This window comes from Pollicipes pollicipes, unplaced genomic scaffold, assembly GCF_011947565.3.
Source record: "Pollicipes pollicipes isolate AB1234 unplaced genomic scaffold, Ppol_2.1 Scaffold_4881;HRSCAF=5763_pilon_pilon_pilon, whole genome shotgun sequence".
In the NCBI taxonomy this organism is placed as follows: Eukaryota; Metazoa; Arthropoda; class Thecostraca; order Pollicipedomorpha; family Pollicipedidae; genus Pollicipes; species Pollicipes pollicipes.
In genome coordinates, this window is record NW_023596576.1 from 27,787,248 (window position 1) to 27,802,273 (window position 15,026).

Below are 15,026 nucleotides of genomic sequence, written 5' to 3' on the forward strand. Positions count from 1 at the left end.
GCAGGAAAGTGGTTCTGCATGCATGACAGATATTCGTAATGCCACAATCAATATTTATTGTGCAATGACGATTCCAACCACGACTCACACGAGAACATGCTTTGTGTGTCTTGAAAGTCCTGATCAGCAACACGTGCAGATAAATCTCACCTATCGCCCGTCATGCTGCTTCGATACGAGCTGGTTTTAAGTTGCAATCTTAATGGGCGAAAAATGCATTTTCTCCTCGTTCTGAGGAGTGGTTGTTATCACCTTGCTGCCTACCAGATGGGAGCGATATCCGGCTGGTGCCGACACGTTGACTGTCATTAACCTGGCCTAAGCCCTGCATGAACCGTGATTCCTCGGATACGCCTCGATCCAGGCAGATCCGGGTCTGAAGATCCGGCCGCTTTGGGTTGGGTTGCGGGTAAAGGACATGCGGGCGGCTGAATGTAATCCAGCACTCGGAGTGAGAGATTGTCAGCCTGATGTTTATTACGGGACGCTGTCACTCAGTCTCAAGAACTCAGAACCCCACATCGGCGCGCTAGGACGAAGCGATAGACCTGTCACGCGGGCAGGGCTTAACACACGGTTAGCGTTGGCTGCTCAAAATCATAGGCGCTCAAACACCGGTCACAATCGACAACAGCCCCCCTGCGTTACATCTGCAAATGACATACAGCGGATGTCGCATGACCACAGGACAGAGCCTCGGGCAGACACCACGGCCAGCTTCTGCTGTCACCATGCGGCACCGCTCTGTCGAGACCCGCGCTGCCGGAGGAGCCGGCGGCGGACCACCGAGCCGGCAGCGCACCCGACGTCCACCCGCCCGCTACTTGACCATCATTGCGCGTGGCCTTGATGGAGTAGTTGGGGCCCTTCCAGTCGAGCCAGTTGATGCCATCCGGCCCGTCGTGCCTGCCCCTCGTGGGCCACGCCGTTTAGATTAGCCTGCAATGACACCAAGCCGCTCAGATTACCCTCAGTGACACCAAGCCGCTTAGATTAGCTCGCGGTGACACGACGCTGTTTAGATTAGCCTGCAGTGACACCATACGTTCAGGGTTGGCCTACAATGACACCAAGCGCTCAGATTAGTCCGTAGTGACACTACGGTCCGTTCAGATTAGCCTCCAATGACACCGAACCGCTCAGATAAGCCTGCAGCAACACTACGCCGTTCAGATTAGCAAACATTGACACCCAGCCACCCAGATTAGCCTGCAGTGGCACTGGCCCCGTTCAGATAAGCCTGCAATTGCATTTATCGTTCACGTTAGCCTGCCGTAATACTGCACTGTTCAGGTTCGCTTGCAGGGGACACCGCGCCGTTCAGATAAGCCTTCATTTACTTCACGCCGCAACGTGATCTTGGGATCGCAGAATGTTCACGGTCGTCGAACATGTAAGCTGAGGCGGTTGTACTGATTTCTGGCTACTGCTCGGTCTTTCTCGCACTGTGGGAGGCAATCCGAAGCTTCGTGGGTATCCTGCGCTGACGTCCTTTGTTCACTGCCAACGGCCGGCTGCCACGTTTTTCTACTTTTCAACAATAGGGCGCGTGGACGCTGCTCTCGTTTTAACCCGTGCGATCGGCTCCGTATCATATCATAAAAGACACAAGTTTCGCCCCAGTTAAAGATTTGTGCAGACTGGCCTTTTTCCCACCTTCGCCATACAAGGGGTACCACAGGACGCTCTCCCTTGGAACTAACACGCTAAGGCCAAGGGAGTGCTTGTGTCGCGTATCTCGCACCAAGTGGCTTCAGGCAGTGTAATGAAATATCCCATACAAGAGCCTCTGCCAGGACAAGACCAGGGCTCTGCCGACTCCTAAAAATAAGGGATATATGATTTTCCCTATGGGGTCTTTTCCATGCAGCACCATAGGCGTAATGTTACATTCCACAGAAGTGTAAGGTTCATCGTTCATCTCCTCTTGTGCTGGAACCCAAACACACATCGGGTCAAAAAGATGAGCATATTGATATTAAGGCGTTATCTTCGTAGTTGGTCTGCGCCATGGACGTGGAAGAACCTTTATATAAACCCTAGCATGCTGAATAATGCATCGACAATAACACCAACAGCGATGGGATGTTGCTGATAAGACCAAGTGGGCAAAATATTGGTTGCTTACGACTCACGCAAGAATTCCAGAAGCTGACTGCGCTGACGCTAACTGCACTGCGTTGGCAGACGTGACCCATCTATGCCGAACAACTTAACCAGATATGGCGCCGAACTACGCGTCACTGATCAGTCTCACCTTGTTGGGATTCGAATAACGCGACCCCACTAATGGTATTTGATGGATATGCTTCATCATTTGATAGGGCAAAATAATGCAATCAATGCAGGGCAGCACTGCAAAAATTCAGCATGCGATAGGCCTATGTTGTCGAGCGGGCCGAGAGTGAAAATGCGTGCGAAAACGATCGTGACAAAGGAAAGCCATTACCGTGGGGTCTCCAAAGTTCAGAATCCTCACATTTTCACAGATTGAGCATATACACGGACAAAACACAACACAAAATTGTACGCAAAGGTTGTGAACTCAGCTACTAAAAACTTTAGTATTTCAGGGATTTATTTCCAGAAAAGCCTAAGGAAAACTTGAACGTTTCCTTGCACTTGTGGAATGCACCAGAAAGCCACATTTTAACCGCACGTCTATATTGACGTACCATATACCTCAAAGATGATGTTAACCATAACTCATTAATGAAATGATACGATTATAATTCAGTTGACAGCCAAAACAATCACTCTAATTTGTGAACTTATCGCGCATTTGCAATTCTGGACAAATCCGGCACTCTCCACCGATCATTCTACTCATACTGCAGCAGAATCCCGAGCGCGCATGCCCTGCGTTCTTTCATGCTGCACCAGTGGTGAGTAGTCGGAGTGCCTGGGTGTATTGTTATTCACCGAAGTCACAGTCTTACCACTGCTATATCGTTACATCACCAAATCCCCTGCTCTCTCGGAATTTGGCAACGCCTGTTGTCTATACAGCTTATCTTTTGGCACATAAGTGCGTTCGCGGGCCGAGAGAAAAATTATTCGACAAATAATCTTATCGCCGATAACCATCTACGGAGATTCTCCATTTACGTTTGGCGGGTCCAGAAATTATCCCCCGAATTCGTCTCCAATGCGCCATACACAGCCAACGGGCCATAGCTATGGATGGCGAAAAATTATCCGTCTCGCCCATATCAATACGGTCAAGATGTATTACAGGCATCTTGATATATACTGACAATCATCCGGAATTCTTCCCGGTACGAAGACAATCATCTGTCGATATAAATCCGCCATGTTGGCATTGCCCGGACGCCATTCCGGAGAATTTTCGCAACAGTCCGGATAATTCTCGAGATTAGCTGCCGGCCGATCGCGCCCATAATCTTTGCCCGCAGGGTAAGCCTGGCCGTAATTTCATGGCTCCGCGCTCATCCCGAGCGATGCCGGCGGCGAGGCCGGCAGGCCCCCTGAGCTGGTATCCTGACCCGTCTGCAGGCACCCGAACCACCATTCCGGCCTTGTTGGGCGCGCGCACAGTTGCCGTAACGAGACGGTCGCGTTGTCCTGGTCGCGGGTGTAGAACTGCCGGTTGTTGTCCCATCGTCATCGATCGCCTGCCGCCGTGGTCATAGGTCCACTATGAGGTCAGAGCGATCGCTGCGGTCGCACATACCATGCTTACAACGGGGCCTTGGTGTGAGTGGAGCAGATGCGCACCCTGAGATGTCGAGACGGAATGGAATTATACAAAAATAGGGCACTATTTTATGTGGCTCACTTTTGACCCAATAGGTCATTTGGACAAGTACAGTTCAGGTCAAGATCATATCCGGCCATTATTATGCACCGATGTTTGGATTTAAAGTTCCACCCCAGTTAATCTCATGCAAAATTTTGGAAACACATACACTTTTTTTTAGCAAGAATGCTGCATTGAGGTATTTGACCTCATGTTGCGACATTAAGTCACATTCTTATGACCAGCTTCCGCAGAAAAAGATATACTGCAGGTGACGGAGATTGCATGAAAAGAAACTATTTGAAACCATGCAATTATGCTTTTGCAGTTTGCATACGAAAAGTAACGATTAGAGTTGATGACTGTGCGGCAAACGTTGATGATCTTCAGGGGTAAAAGCTTCACATACAAGGTTGTATCTCTTCGGATCTAGAAATGGATAACGCAGAGCATTTAAGCTTCCAGGGATCAAAACCCATCTTAGATGACCTATGATGACTTCAAACTTCATTTGCTTGTCAAAGAGTAGTACATACAGCGGGACAACACAGAAAGAAGAGTTCTTGGCCCCCGTATGACTTGTCCACAGCACACATGTCAATGACTCATGTTTTGGTACAACATGCGTTAGCCAGAAATGGTGCCGGTTTGTTTTCCAACAGGCCCTAAATACAAAAATACAAAATAATGTTCTAGATGACAGAATGTAATGCATGCGCCAAGTGAAGAATATAATACGTGTGCCAAATGAAACCACATAATCGACGCACGCAATGAAGGGATATAAAACCTCTCAATTATCTTTTATAGTTTGCGTGTGAAAAGTGAGGACTAAAAGTCATGGGTTGACCCGTGGACATTGATGAAAATTTAAAGTTAAAGAACATTACACACAAGTTAGTATACTTCCAGCCCTAAATGTGGGCAAAACAAAACAGCAACTCATCCTAGATGACCTCTCATGACCTCAAAATTTATTTGCGGCCGCAGGGAGTAGCACTGTCTGCGGAATGGAACAACAGGACTGAGGTAGTTGGCGTGCTCGAAAACCCAGATATCGATCATTCATAAGGAATAAGTACCTTTGACCTTATAATTACCAGTCTACGATACACACGCCATCGAGCCCGTTTTGGTGCAGGTTTTGGCCAGATGTAGGACAGGGTCGATGATCGGACGAGACCTTAATAAAAAATCACGCTCACAATTCTTTGCAAATTGCTGTTAAGTGTTGACACATTAACACGAATAGCTTGCGTGGTTCTTCTTTTGCCCTGGAAAGTACGATGGATGAGATGATACCTGCCTCCGTCAATACAATGATATGAAATTGAACCTTTCGTTCACGGGCTGACTTTCCTCTCGAAAGTTTGTCCATATCAATATATGACACATTGCTGTCTCCTTCTGGGACGTCATTGTCAAGATTACAAGTTAACGTCATCTATTTTTGCCAAAAAAAAAAAAATCGCCTCTGTGACAGCTTCCCGACGGCATTAGATACTAAACCGCCGACAGCATCTCAGTCACATTTGGTGTTATTCGTTACGCTTAGGCTTTTTCACACACCTTCTATCTCACAATAAATCGCATGAGTTATATACCAGCTGGACGAATAATAGCACGTCTGCCAGCCTCGAGGCCCTCAGGCCGGCGGCGGCCGTGGAGCCGGCGTCTCGTCCGCCCGCCTGCCGCGCTCTGCGGTCGGCAGCGGCGGGCGGCTTCGGCCGGCGCCGCGGCCACGTCACCGGCGGCGTCGCCGGCGACCGCGCGCGCCGCCCCCTCAGCGCCCGATTAGCCGATCAGGCCGCGCGGCAAAGCGGATGGGCGTGCTGCCACTGAGCCGAGCCGGCCCCCGCGTCGATCCGCGGCTAATACAACGGTCATGCGCCCGCGCCGCCAGATCCGCCTGCAGTTCCGCAATTTCCCGCGATGATCACGATTTTTCGCGTCGGCCGAGCTAATACGATTAGCGGGCCACCGGCTGGCGGCAGCGTGGCCCTGTCCGGGTTGCGATGATCCTCCGGTTGGCATCCGCGGCCCGCTTAAAATTGCAGACATTTTTGGGCACACCAGCGGGATGGCGGCTTACGCCGTAAGCCGACTCCGGGCAGTCTGTGGGAGCCCTGAGACGGCCCGGCCAGCCGCCGGCCAGTGGCGTGTCCGGCTCCGCTCGCCCGGGTAAACGCCGAACTGCCGTCAGCAGGTGGCTGCTTCGGACCCCGGCACTACCGCCCCTCCCGTCTCTGTGACGCCAACACCGCCTCGGACCTGATTCACGTCCGTCACTTTCCACGGCCATCCTGCAGAGATCATCCCTTATTTAACAGGCGGCGTTGGGCCGGTGCGATAACGGTATCATCCGTCCAGTCACGTGGCCATTTATATCTTGGCGATCGTCGCCCCGCACCCCGATCCCCCACCCCGGAGGACTCTCTCCTCCCCCGCTCAGGTCTCGTAAGCACCAATATCGTATGGGTCACGACGGGTCACGCGGCCTGTCGCCGGTCCCATGGTCACTTCTATCCAGTCCTGTAATCACCCGCTTTTCCCTAGAATTTGTGCACACCTACGTCTCACGAAAATACACTCCCGATGTCCACCTGTATCTCTTTGGACCCTTGCCCCCATCTTTTCACCAAAACTGCCCTGTTTCGGGCAGTCTGGGACCGATCAGTATCTTTAAATGCGTCATCCTTGCATGCTTGCGTCATCAAGTGCTTCGTCATCCTACACTGCACTTTTATATTCTACATGTATATACCCACCTCCGGTCGGGTCTTCGGATAGCGTTTTGTGCATGAACGGAGCCGTGCTCACCCGAGTCTCCGCTAAAGGTGCCCAGCCGAATCCGGAACTTGTCGCCCTCGTCGGCGACGCTGAAGTCGGGCGTACTCGGCAAACGTCCTGGCGCCGTTCCAATCCAGCATCTCCACCCGCAGTCGGTGCCGGCCGGGCGCGGTCAGCGCGTGCAGGTAGGCGTTACCCAGCCAGTACTCGCCCTCCGGCCCGCCGAAGCCGGTCTTGTAGGCGTCCCAGTCCTGGAAGAAGTCTGCGCGGGCGGAGGCTAGATCAGGGCGAGGCCTGCTGGCGCTCAGCTCACTCACAAAAGCGAGGGCGTAGACGCTTAGATCACGGAAAACCCAGAGTTGTGGAGAAACCAGGAGATAGTACAGCTTTCTCAGCGCTTCGTTAAGTTTCCCCTGCGAATCTGCATTAAACCCATCCTTGTCCGGCTCTTACGGATCTGGATTCACGAAACGTTGGCTCTCTCCCTCCTTTAGCGTCTGGGAATCTCATCGGCGGACTTTCCTGGAATTTTATGCACATTTCTGTGGTCTCCCTTGCCAGGCCAACTACCATTAAACGTTTACAAAGTCGCATGATATGAGTTGGAAAGCACAAATTTGCAAAAACAATTATTCTCCAAATGTTCTTTGTTAGCGTTACATCTTCATGCATTACAAATAAAGCGCGGCGCATTTTTATTCTGTTATTGAATTACTCATTAACCTGCTGTACATTTGAAAATTTTAAGTGTTTGCTGAAAATTGAAATTGAAAATATACCTTTCACTCATGTTTCCATTTCGGCACCCACTATCGAAATATGATAGCCCGCGAAAAGCCGGTATATATATATATATATATATATATATGTGTGTGTGTGTGTGTGTGTGTGTGTGTGTGTGTGTGTGTGTGTGTGTGTGTGTGTGTTTGTGTGTGTGTACCAGAAGGTGGGGCCTGCCGTCAATGCTCCTGCTGCCCAGAAGGAGCCGACAGACGGCCGGGGCCGGGGCGTGCACTCACTTTCGCGCTTGAGGTGCGGCCCGCGCCGCTGGAAGACGGTCCAACCGCCGCCCTTGGTCGTCATGTCGCAGAAGACGCGCACCTTGGCGAGGCCGGGCGCCGGCCGGATGTAGTAGAGCCCGTTGTCCGTGAAACCCCTCTCCAGCAGCTCAGCGCAGCTCTTCAGGGTCTCTGGGCTGCCTGCAGCGGGAGGGGAGCGTGGGCGAACCGGTGCACGAGGCTTCTCGGGAGGATAAGGACACCAGAAGTGACCACGGGGCGGGCACTAATGACAGGCCATGCTCCATGGAATGCCATGCTCAGTGCTACAAAAATGAGGTACTTTCAAGTCCGTCTCGACAGCTGTCCGAGGCTAATGTCTGGCAAACATACTGATAAATACCGTGGCTGTGCACGAAGGAAAGCTGCTAGTTTAGCCGCTGATTAGCTGCAGGTCAGACGGCGGACCTGTGGCTCCGGACGCTGTGAGCGGCAGGAGCGGGGCACGGACCGCTCGGCTGGAGCGCCGCGGGCTGGGCCGAGCCGGCCGCGCGGCGGTACTCACGCTCTAGCGGCTCCACCTGGTGGGCGGCGTCCCGGTCCACCTCCCGCCGGCCCTGCTGACGCTCGGCGCCAGTCTGCAGCACCGTCACCGCGTTCTCCACCTTGTTCATCTGCCACGTCAGCGCTGACTCCATCCGCTTGAGGGTGGCCGTCAGGTCTTGGCCGGGGCAGGCGGCCGGCTCGGGCGCGCGCGGCGCCGCCAGCGCCAGCGCCTGTAGCTGCCTCTTCACGCCCGTCTCGATAACGCCGACCGAGTGCTCCAGCTCCTGCTTGATGCTGTTCTCGGCGGCTGGCAGGCGCTCGTTGAGTCGGGTCACACCTTGCTCGGCGGCCGAGCTGGCGTCGCGCGCCTCGGCGACACGCTCCGTCACGGAGCCCAAGATGTTGGTGATGCGCTCCACGCCCTGCTGCAGGCTGCGCTCGTGCGCCTCGTTGCAGGCGAAGTCCTGGCGCGAGCGGCTGCGCGCCAGCGGCTCGTCCGAGCCGTCCAGGCGCGCCTCGATCGTCATCAGGCGCGTCTCGAACCGGCGCAGCGTCTCCTGGATCGAGTTGGTCATGGTGCGCACAGTCGCCTCCACAGAGGTAGTGATCTTCTCGTCTGGCGGACGGGACGGGGGGGGGGGGGGGGGCAGTCAGTGCAGGCGCTACAACACAGACTGGGGTGGGACGCGCCTCACGCAAGCGCGATACGACGGCGCGACGGCGTGTTTGCATGTGCTTTACGATTAAGTCGCCGGACGTTACCTGGTGCACCATGCCGTTGTCAGTTTATAGTTGCGATAGTACTCGGCCTTCAGTTATCATGGGAGCTAGCGGGCCGCGAATGCCAAAAGGTCACGCCAGGTTATGCCCGTCTAACGGTGGGCAGCACGCATTTTCTGACAAATGTGCAAATCACATGGCGTGTTCCGCACGGCACGCGTGGCCGGGGAGCGATCCGGCGCCAAACACCGCAGAAAGGAGCTGGCCGTAGCGACATCACAGCTGCTTAGCCCCAGCCAGGAAATCCTAACGATAACGAAGCCCATTTGGCATCCACAGCGAGCGATGACGCATTGACAAGCGAACACTTCTAAATGCTCAACTCGACGTACGTACTGTGCGTGATGTACGCAGATATCATACGGACATTCCTCGCACTGTACTGCACTGATTTCATTCACCGAAACGCTGTGTGAATATTTGTATTTTCAGGCTAAGTTTTCAGTGCTTAGTCCACATTACATCTACGAGATAGCGCGGATTGTTCAGAACAGGTGTTGCAATCGCAGCGCAGGTCTTAACAGGCACTGGCGGCGAACGGACCCACGTTTTGCATGTGTGGCAAATATCGAAGTCCGCAAACGCGTCCTGTTGAACTTTTCGATCACGTAAATAAACAATATTGCGCCATCAAAAAGGATCGATTAAGGGTCCGGACGCAAGAACGTCGCTGCACGCCCTCGAACGCAACGCTCTGACCCCGTATGAAAGCAGACCACTCTACCTTGTTATATAACGCCCCGTGCGACATTTTCCGACGGTTTACAAGTTACCAGTGCGAACTGGGACGCGAACCTCAAGGCAGCAATTCATAGTGTCCTTGAGCTGATAATTTGGGCCAATCACAATTCCCCTTACCTGTCTCTGTGGTGTAATTTGGGAAGCAAGTGGCATGCGTTTGATACAAATCTCCTGCCGTCTGGAATCCAGTTACAGTGTCTTCGCAGCTGACATGCGACACACATCAGTATGTCGGCAGTACACAATGTCACAGAATGTGAGCGCAGCGATCAGAAAAGGCCTTCAGAGCCGGGCCGTGCCGGGCCGGGCCGGACGACAGCTGCAGCTCTGCCATCTGGGGATGAAGTTACGCAACTCACCGATCCTCATGGCTCCCGACGCAGTGCGGCCCATCTCCGTGGAGACGAGTGCGTTCTTCACCACCTGCAGTTCTGCCATCTGGTGCTAAGATCACGCAATTCACCGATTCTCATGGCGCCCGACGCAGTGCGGCCCATCTCCGTGGAGACGAGTGCGTTCTTCACCACCTGCAGCTCTGCCATCTGGTGCTAAGATCATGCAACTCACCGATTCTCATGGCGCCCGACGCAGTGCGGCCCATCTCCATGGAGACGGGTGCGTTCTCCACCACCTGGAGCTCTGCCATCTGGTGCTGAGATCACGCAACTCACCGATCCTCATGGCGCCCGACGCAGTGCGGGCCCATCTCCATGGAGACGAGTGCGTTCTCCACCACCCCGACGAGGTCGTCCCGAATGACCTGGCGCAGCTCATTCAGGCTGACGCGGTGCAGACCTGTGGAAGGCAGCCGGCGATCAGGTCAGCCTCGAACCGGTGCAATCGTCTCACTCAAAACACGATTCAAGGTATAGCATACGCATTAACTAACTGCTTGACAGGATTCAATGACGGTTACCTGCGTGTGTTCAGCACATCACGGGCAACCACATCTCTGAAACGGGCACACATGAGAGAGTCGAATCAGTGAACTGCTGAGGAACTGCACCATTCAGCTTGGTTCAGGCCCGTTTAACACGGAACTGGACACGGAACAGGCCCGTTCAACTCTAGAACTTCCATATGCACGAAGCGGATGATAAATTACTTGAACTCCTTCGGACTGATGCTTTTGTGAGTGTTTTCAAAGTTTTATGGGAGATGAATTTTGAGAAAATAAACACTTCACTTTTTGTATCGTTCGCACTGTGTGTAGGGGAGGAAGGGAGCGAAATATAAACGGCATACGTCTTATTCTTCGACAGCACGAATTATAAGTAGGTGGCAGCAATAGATGGCAGCAGATGAAAGCACTCTTAGGTTCCTAATATGAAGAGTGCGGGACGTCAACTAATCCAAAAATTCCCCCCTGGTTACTTTACAGCCTGGCGAAGAGCCTGCTGGCCGCCCCCGCCAGCCGACCGCACCATCGGCCGGACGCCCCGGGCGGCGCAAAACGGCCGCCAAATGCGGGCGGGTGATTCAGCAGGCTCTTTCCCATGCTGTTCTAAGGAATAATGTATCGCTACCCGGAGTCCATCATGAGTTTGGCCTTGCCCCCATCCATCCCACGTTATCATCCACCTCCCGGAAGCTGGCTCAGCCGCTCTCGGGACGCGCGGCGCTACGACCGAGCGCGGCCATGTCGCACGTCGTTGACCTCAGGCGTCCGTGAAAACAGCGCTCAATCTGCTGAGCGCAAGAACGCGTTTTGGGCACAGCTGTCCATTAGTATGAATTTCGCCAATTCACTCAGCAGTCGCTTACCACAGACACCTGACGTACTGAGTTTATAAACAAGTTTATTTCGGTCATGTTTGTGCTTTTTCATTTCGCATTCCCTTTGACAACAGCAACCAGGGAATTCATCTCTTTGCGTCAGGTGATCAGCAACACCACTTGGCTGACTTCTGCACATTGCCCAGCAAATCATATTACCACAGTGGGACCCGCACCCCTCCCCCCCCTCCCACACAAACACATAAGGCATGCCATCAAATTATGGAGACCAGAAGTTACGGGGACAGGGGTTTTATTTACTGACAAGTCCGAAATCTACGAGAATTAATATAAACAAGAGGCGAACTTTATCTGTTGTTGTTAGGATGATCAAAACAGGCGGTAGATTTTGCTTCGAAGGCGCCTTTTTCGTCATCGTGTTTCTTTTCGTCATTTTACATTCGCGAATTTGATCTAGGACCAATCGTGGCGTACCGTTCACGTGATATAACGATAAAGGATGTGATAGCGAAACACAAGCAACTCCAGAGTAAGATAAACCGTCTACTTCAATATGCTTGGCGACATTACACGGTTTTCGCTCGTGTGTACCTTATTTGCACTGAAATCAGATTTGGCATCATGTCAGCTCCCTGTCTGATGATCATGACATTTGCGTTAAAGAGCGCTTTCAAAGAAGGCTAGCGTGGGAAGTGCTGACGACCTTTCGGATAAATGTGTCACCCGCACATCAAACGTCACAAGATCGAGGGAAACCATCGCTGAGAGCAACTGAAGAAAAAAAACAGAAGAATAGCCTGCACTGTTCTGCCGTTAGTTTCTATCATATCACTGGGTGGATGCACGCTGCCGAGAAAACAAGACCGCAAGACTATGCTACAGCCGCACTGACAGTACTCGACCACAGGATGGTGTAATCGCTCGTACTTTCCAGCATGCGGCGTCGTAACGTAAGCCGCTTCCCCGGCCCTGATAGCACTGCAACCGGAGTGCGACGACACACTCCTGACTGAGATACGGCTTCCAGAACTCTCCTTTCATCTTGTCTGGACGGCGAATGTTTACAGCGGAGAACGCAGTGGTGCCAGGACGCCACGCAGTACCTCGAAGCGTCACCGACGTCCACGCAGTTTGTGACGCAGTTGTGACGCGGATGTGGCGCCCGAGTGCCACCAGCTGACGAGACGTATTCAACGACTCAGGGACTGCACTGGTCCCTGTCACTGCTCATCCCTTCAGCTGCGCGCTCCGTCACGGGCTGCTGCTGTTTTGCACCAGGGATGGCTCACGTGCAGCTCACGGATCGCATGATCAACTGCTGCACGTGACGTGCTCCCTAGGCTCCAAAATAGCAAACCCTTTGTTTGGTACGGGAGCTGTCTATCGATCTGGTTCCCGGCTACGAACCCTAGCGTGGACCGTTCAGACTGAATCAACGAAATCTGCAAGGTGCCGTTGACCAGCGAGAGGTTTAAGAAGTTCTGAAACACGTGTGCTTTGCAGAATATATCCCACAATTTCCCCGATGCTTCCAGCGCAAATGGATGGTTTTCCATCATGACATTTCGACGGAGCTGATACAAAACACCGGAGACGATGCATCGTAATTATATTCGTGCAATACAAGATAAATCAAACTGCAAGGAATATGAGTTGTGTGATGAAGAATCATCCAGCCCGAGCAGTTCTGGCGTCGTTAAAATTTCATAAAATCCAGAACCTCATTTCCTTGCCATCTCGCAATCCCATGTATCACACAAAATCCATCTATTTATTTGAGGGGTGCTGCTGAAATCGCCATATCTCAGTCTTACAGTTAATAAAGCTACACTGTGTCTATGTGTACACGTATGATTTATGCTTTCATAGAATCACTGAAAAAATCCTGCCTGGAAAAGTAGGCTTTCACCACTTAAAAGTGGTAAATAATTCTTACCGTTAGCAACTTTCTTTTTTGTATAATATCGGATGCGTAATGTGAAATGTAATGATAGGCTTATTTGGGGACAAGGATTCTTTTCAACGGTGATCTTTCACCATTCATCATGTTGCTGTAGCTTCTTAGATGGACATTTGGCTTGATCCTTTGTCCTCTTGTCTTCTGTCATAAGCATTAACCAGCTAACGAGGACACGAGAAGTGCCCGAACTACGATGCTCGGAAAAAAAATTTAACACAAAGCAAGTACCTGTTTAAGTTGGTGTCATTGAGAATAAATGCCCATTCGCTTTGGGTTATATGCCTGCAGTCTACTTGTCTGTCGAAATACTTAACCATGAGATCGGGGACACTTAACCAAAATCTTAACCATGAGATGTTTCAAGAAATACTGCGGAGTGCATGCATAACATATGTAGTAAATTTTTAACACATCCTGTATGAATATCATATCTATAGATGCGACAAAAGTAATACTATTCCTCGTAAAAAAGCAGGAGAGTGGAGGTATACGTGCGCTGATATTTCGGCAACATGCCTTTACCGAAACACAGCAGAGGAACGAACGTACTTGCAACGTAACGAATAGCACTTCTGCTGTTCGTTTCGATAAAAGCATGCTGCCGAAATATCTACGCATCTATATTTCCATTTTCCTGGTTTTCCTACAAGGAATAAGACCATTACCACGGAATTATCTACGAACATAATGCTCCTTGCAAATGCACTTAACAAGCAAATCTACTTAAAAACATATCTAAGTAACTTCTAACGGAACTTGCTGAGGAGGAAATGCTTAAGGAAATCTGCATTGTATCCACACCTAACACGGTTTTTCCAGTACCCCTGTCTGCCTCAACAAGCCTAATCACTGGCTGATCGCGTAAGATGCTCTGTACTCACGTCTGTTATTATTATTGTAGGCTGCCGTGGTGTATGTGAAGCAGCAGCAGACCACGAGGGCTGCGATCCAGATTCGACCCATTCTGCCCCTGGCGAATCATACATAAACGCCATCAATGCAGATCCCAACTGAAAACGCTCCGGAAAACAGGAGTGGCGAGTGGCGTCCGCCGCAGCATGCACCAATGGTGTCCGTGGCAGTTACGCGGTGGTGCCATGATTGTTTTAAATCATGCGATGTCTCACGTTGGCACATAAACGAACGACCACAGAAAAGGACATGATCCAAAACAGATCGGAATGGGGCAAGTGAGTACTTCTGTATCAATCACGGTCGCTGCTACTGTCCGCACCCTGTTCAGGACAGCGCGCGCCCCACTCCACGCACCCACTGCACCGCGGTTGTCGCGTGGCTCGTTAACTCACCGTTGAAGGGTGGTCCACACGGCCCGACGACAACGAGCCAACGCACGCGATAGCCAACGTACACAACGGCTCTCCGGCGACTATGACGCGATCCTGAGGCAGAGACGCCGGGCTGTGGTGGCCTCCTCCACGTCCGCCGGCCGGACCCACCACCAGACGAGCACCACTGGCCCCGCCCGCGATGTCACCGCATCCGACCCCCCTCCCGCCGCCCCCTCCTTCGACACCCGACACTATAATGTTTATTTACGTTACCGGCCGGCCGTGTTGTGAGGGCCAAACGCGACAAGGGCGGTTCTAGGGTCGCGCCGGCGCGACGCCCTCAGCTGACCGTCCTCAGTCTGTGGGTCTCGTCCTCCTCATAGGCTGTTTCTGGAACCGCCTGTGCCCTCCCTCTCTCTCACTAT

The 15,026-nt window shown here is 52.2% G+C and overlaps 1 protein-coding gene and 1 long non-coding RNA gene across 2 annotated transcripts; both read right to left on the bottom strand.

Annotated features, from left to right (window-relative positions):
* Positions 1-6,591: 6,591 nt before the first annotated feature.
* LOC119100202 (ficolin-2-like) lies at positions 6,592-10,316 on the bottom strand. The gene is made up of 4 exons (XM_037223311.1): positions 10,287-10,316; positions 8,114-8,710; positions 7,570-7,749; positions 6,592-6,812 (listed from the first exon to the last, which is right to left on the bottom strand). The coding sequence occupies exons 1-4, from the start codon at positions 10,294-10,296 to the stop codon at positions 6,592-6,594; spliced, it is 1,008 nt and encodes a 335-aa protein (XP_037079206.1). The 5' UTR covers positions 10,297-10,316.
* LOC119101165 (uncharacterized) lies at positions 10,315-14,719 on the bottom strand. The gene is made up of 3 exons (XR_005094510.1): positions 14,620-14,719; positions 14,194-14,282; positions 10,315-10,410 (listed from the first exon to the last, which is right to left on the bottom strand). It is a non-coding gene; the product is annotated as an uncharacterized LOC119101165 (long non-coding RNA).
* Positions 14,720-15,026: the final 307 nt, after the last annotated feature.

Bases quoted from the DNA above. Each gene is read 5' to 3' on its own strand.
- LOC119100202 (XM_037223311.1), bottom strand. The intron at 7,750-8,113 runs GTGAGTACCGCC...CTCCCGCTGCAG, and splicing joins CCAGGTGGAGCCGCTAGAGC to GCAGCCCAGAGACCCTGAAG. The intron at 6,813-7,569 runs GTGAGTGCACGC...CCGCCCGCGCAG, and splicing joins GCCGCACCTCAAGCGCGAAA to ACTTCTTCCAGGACTGGGAC.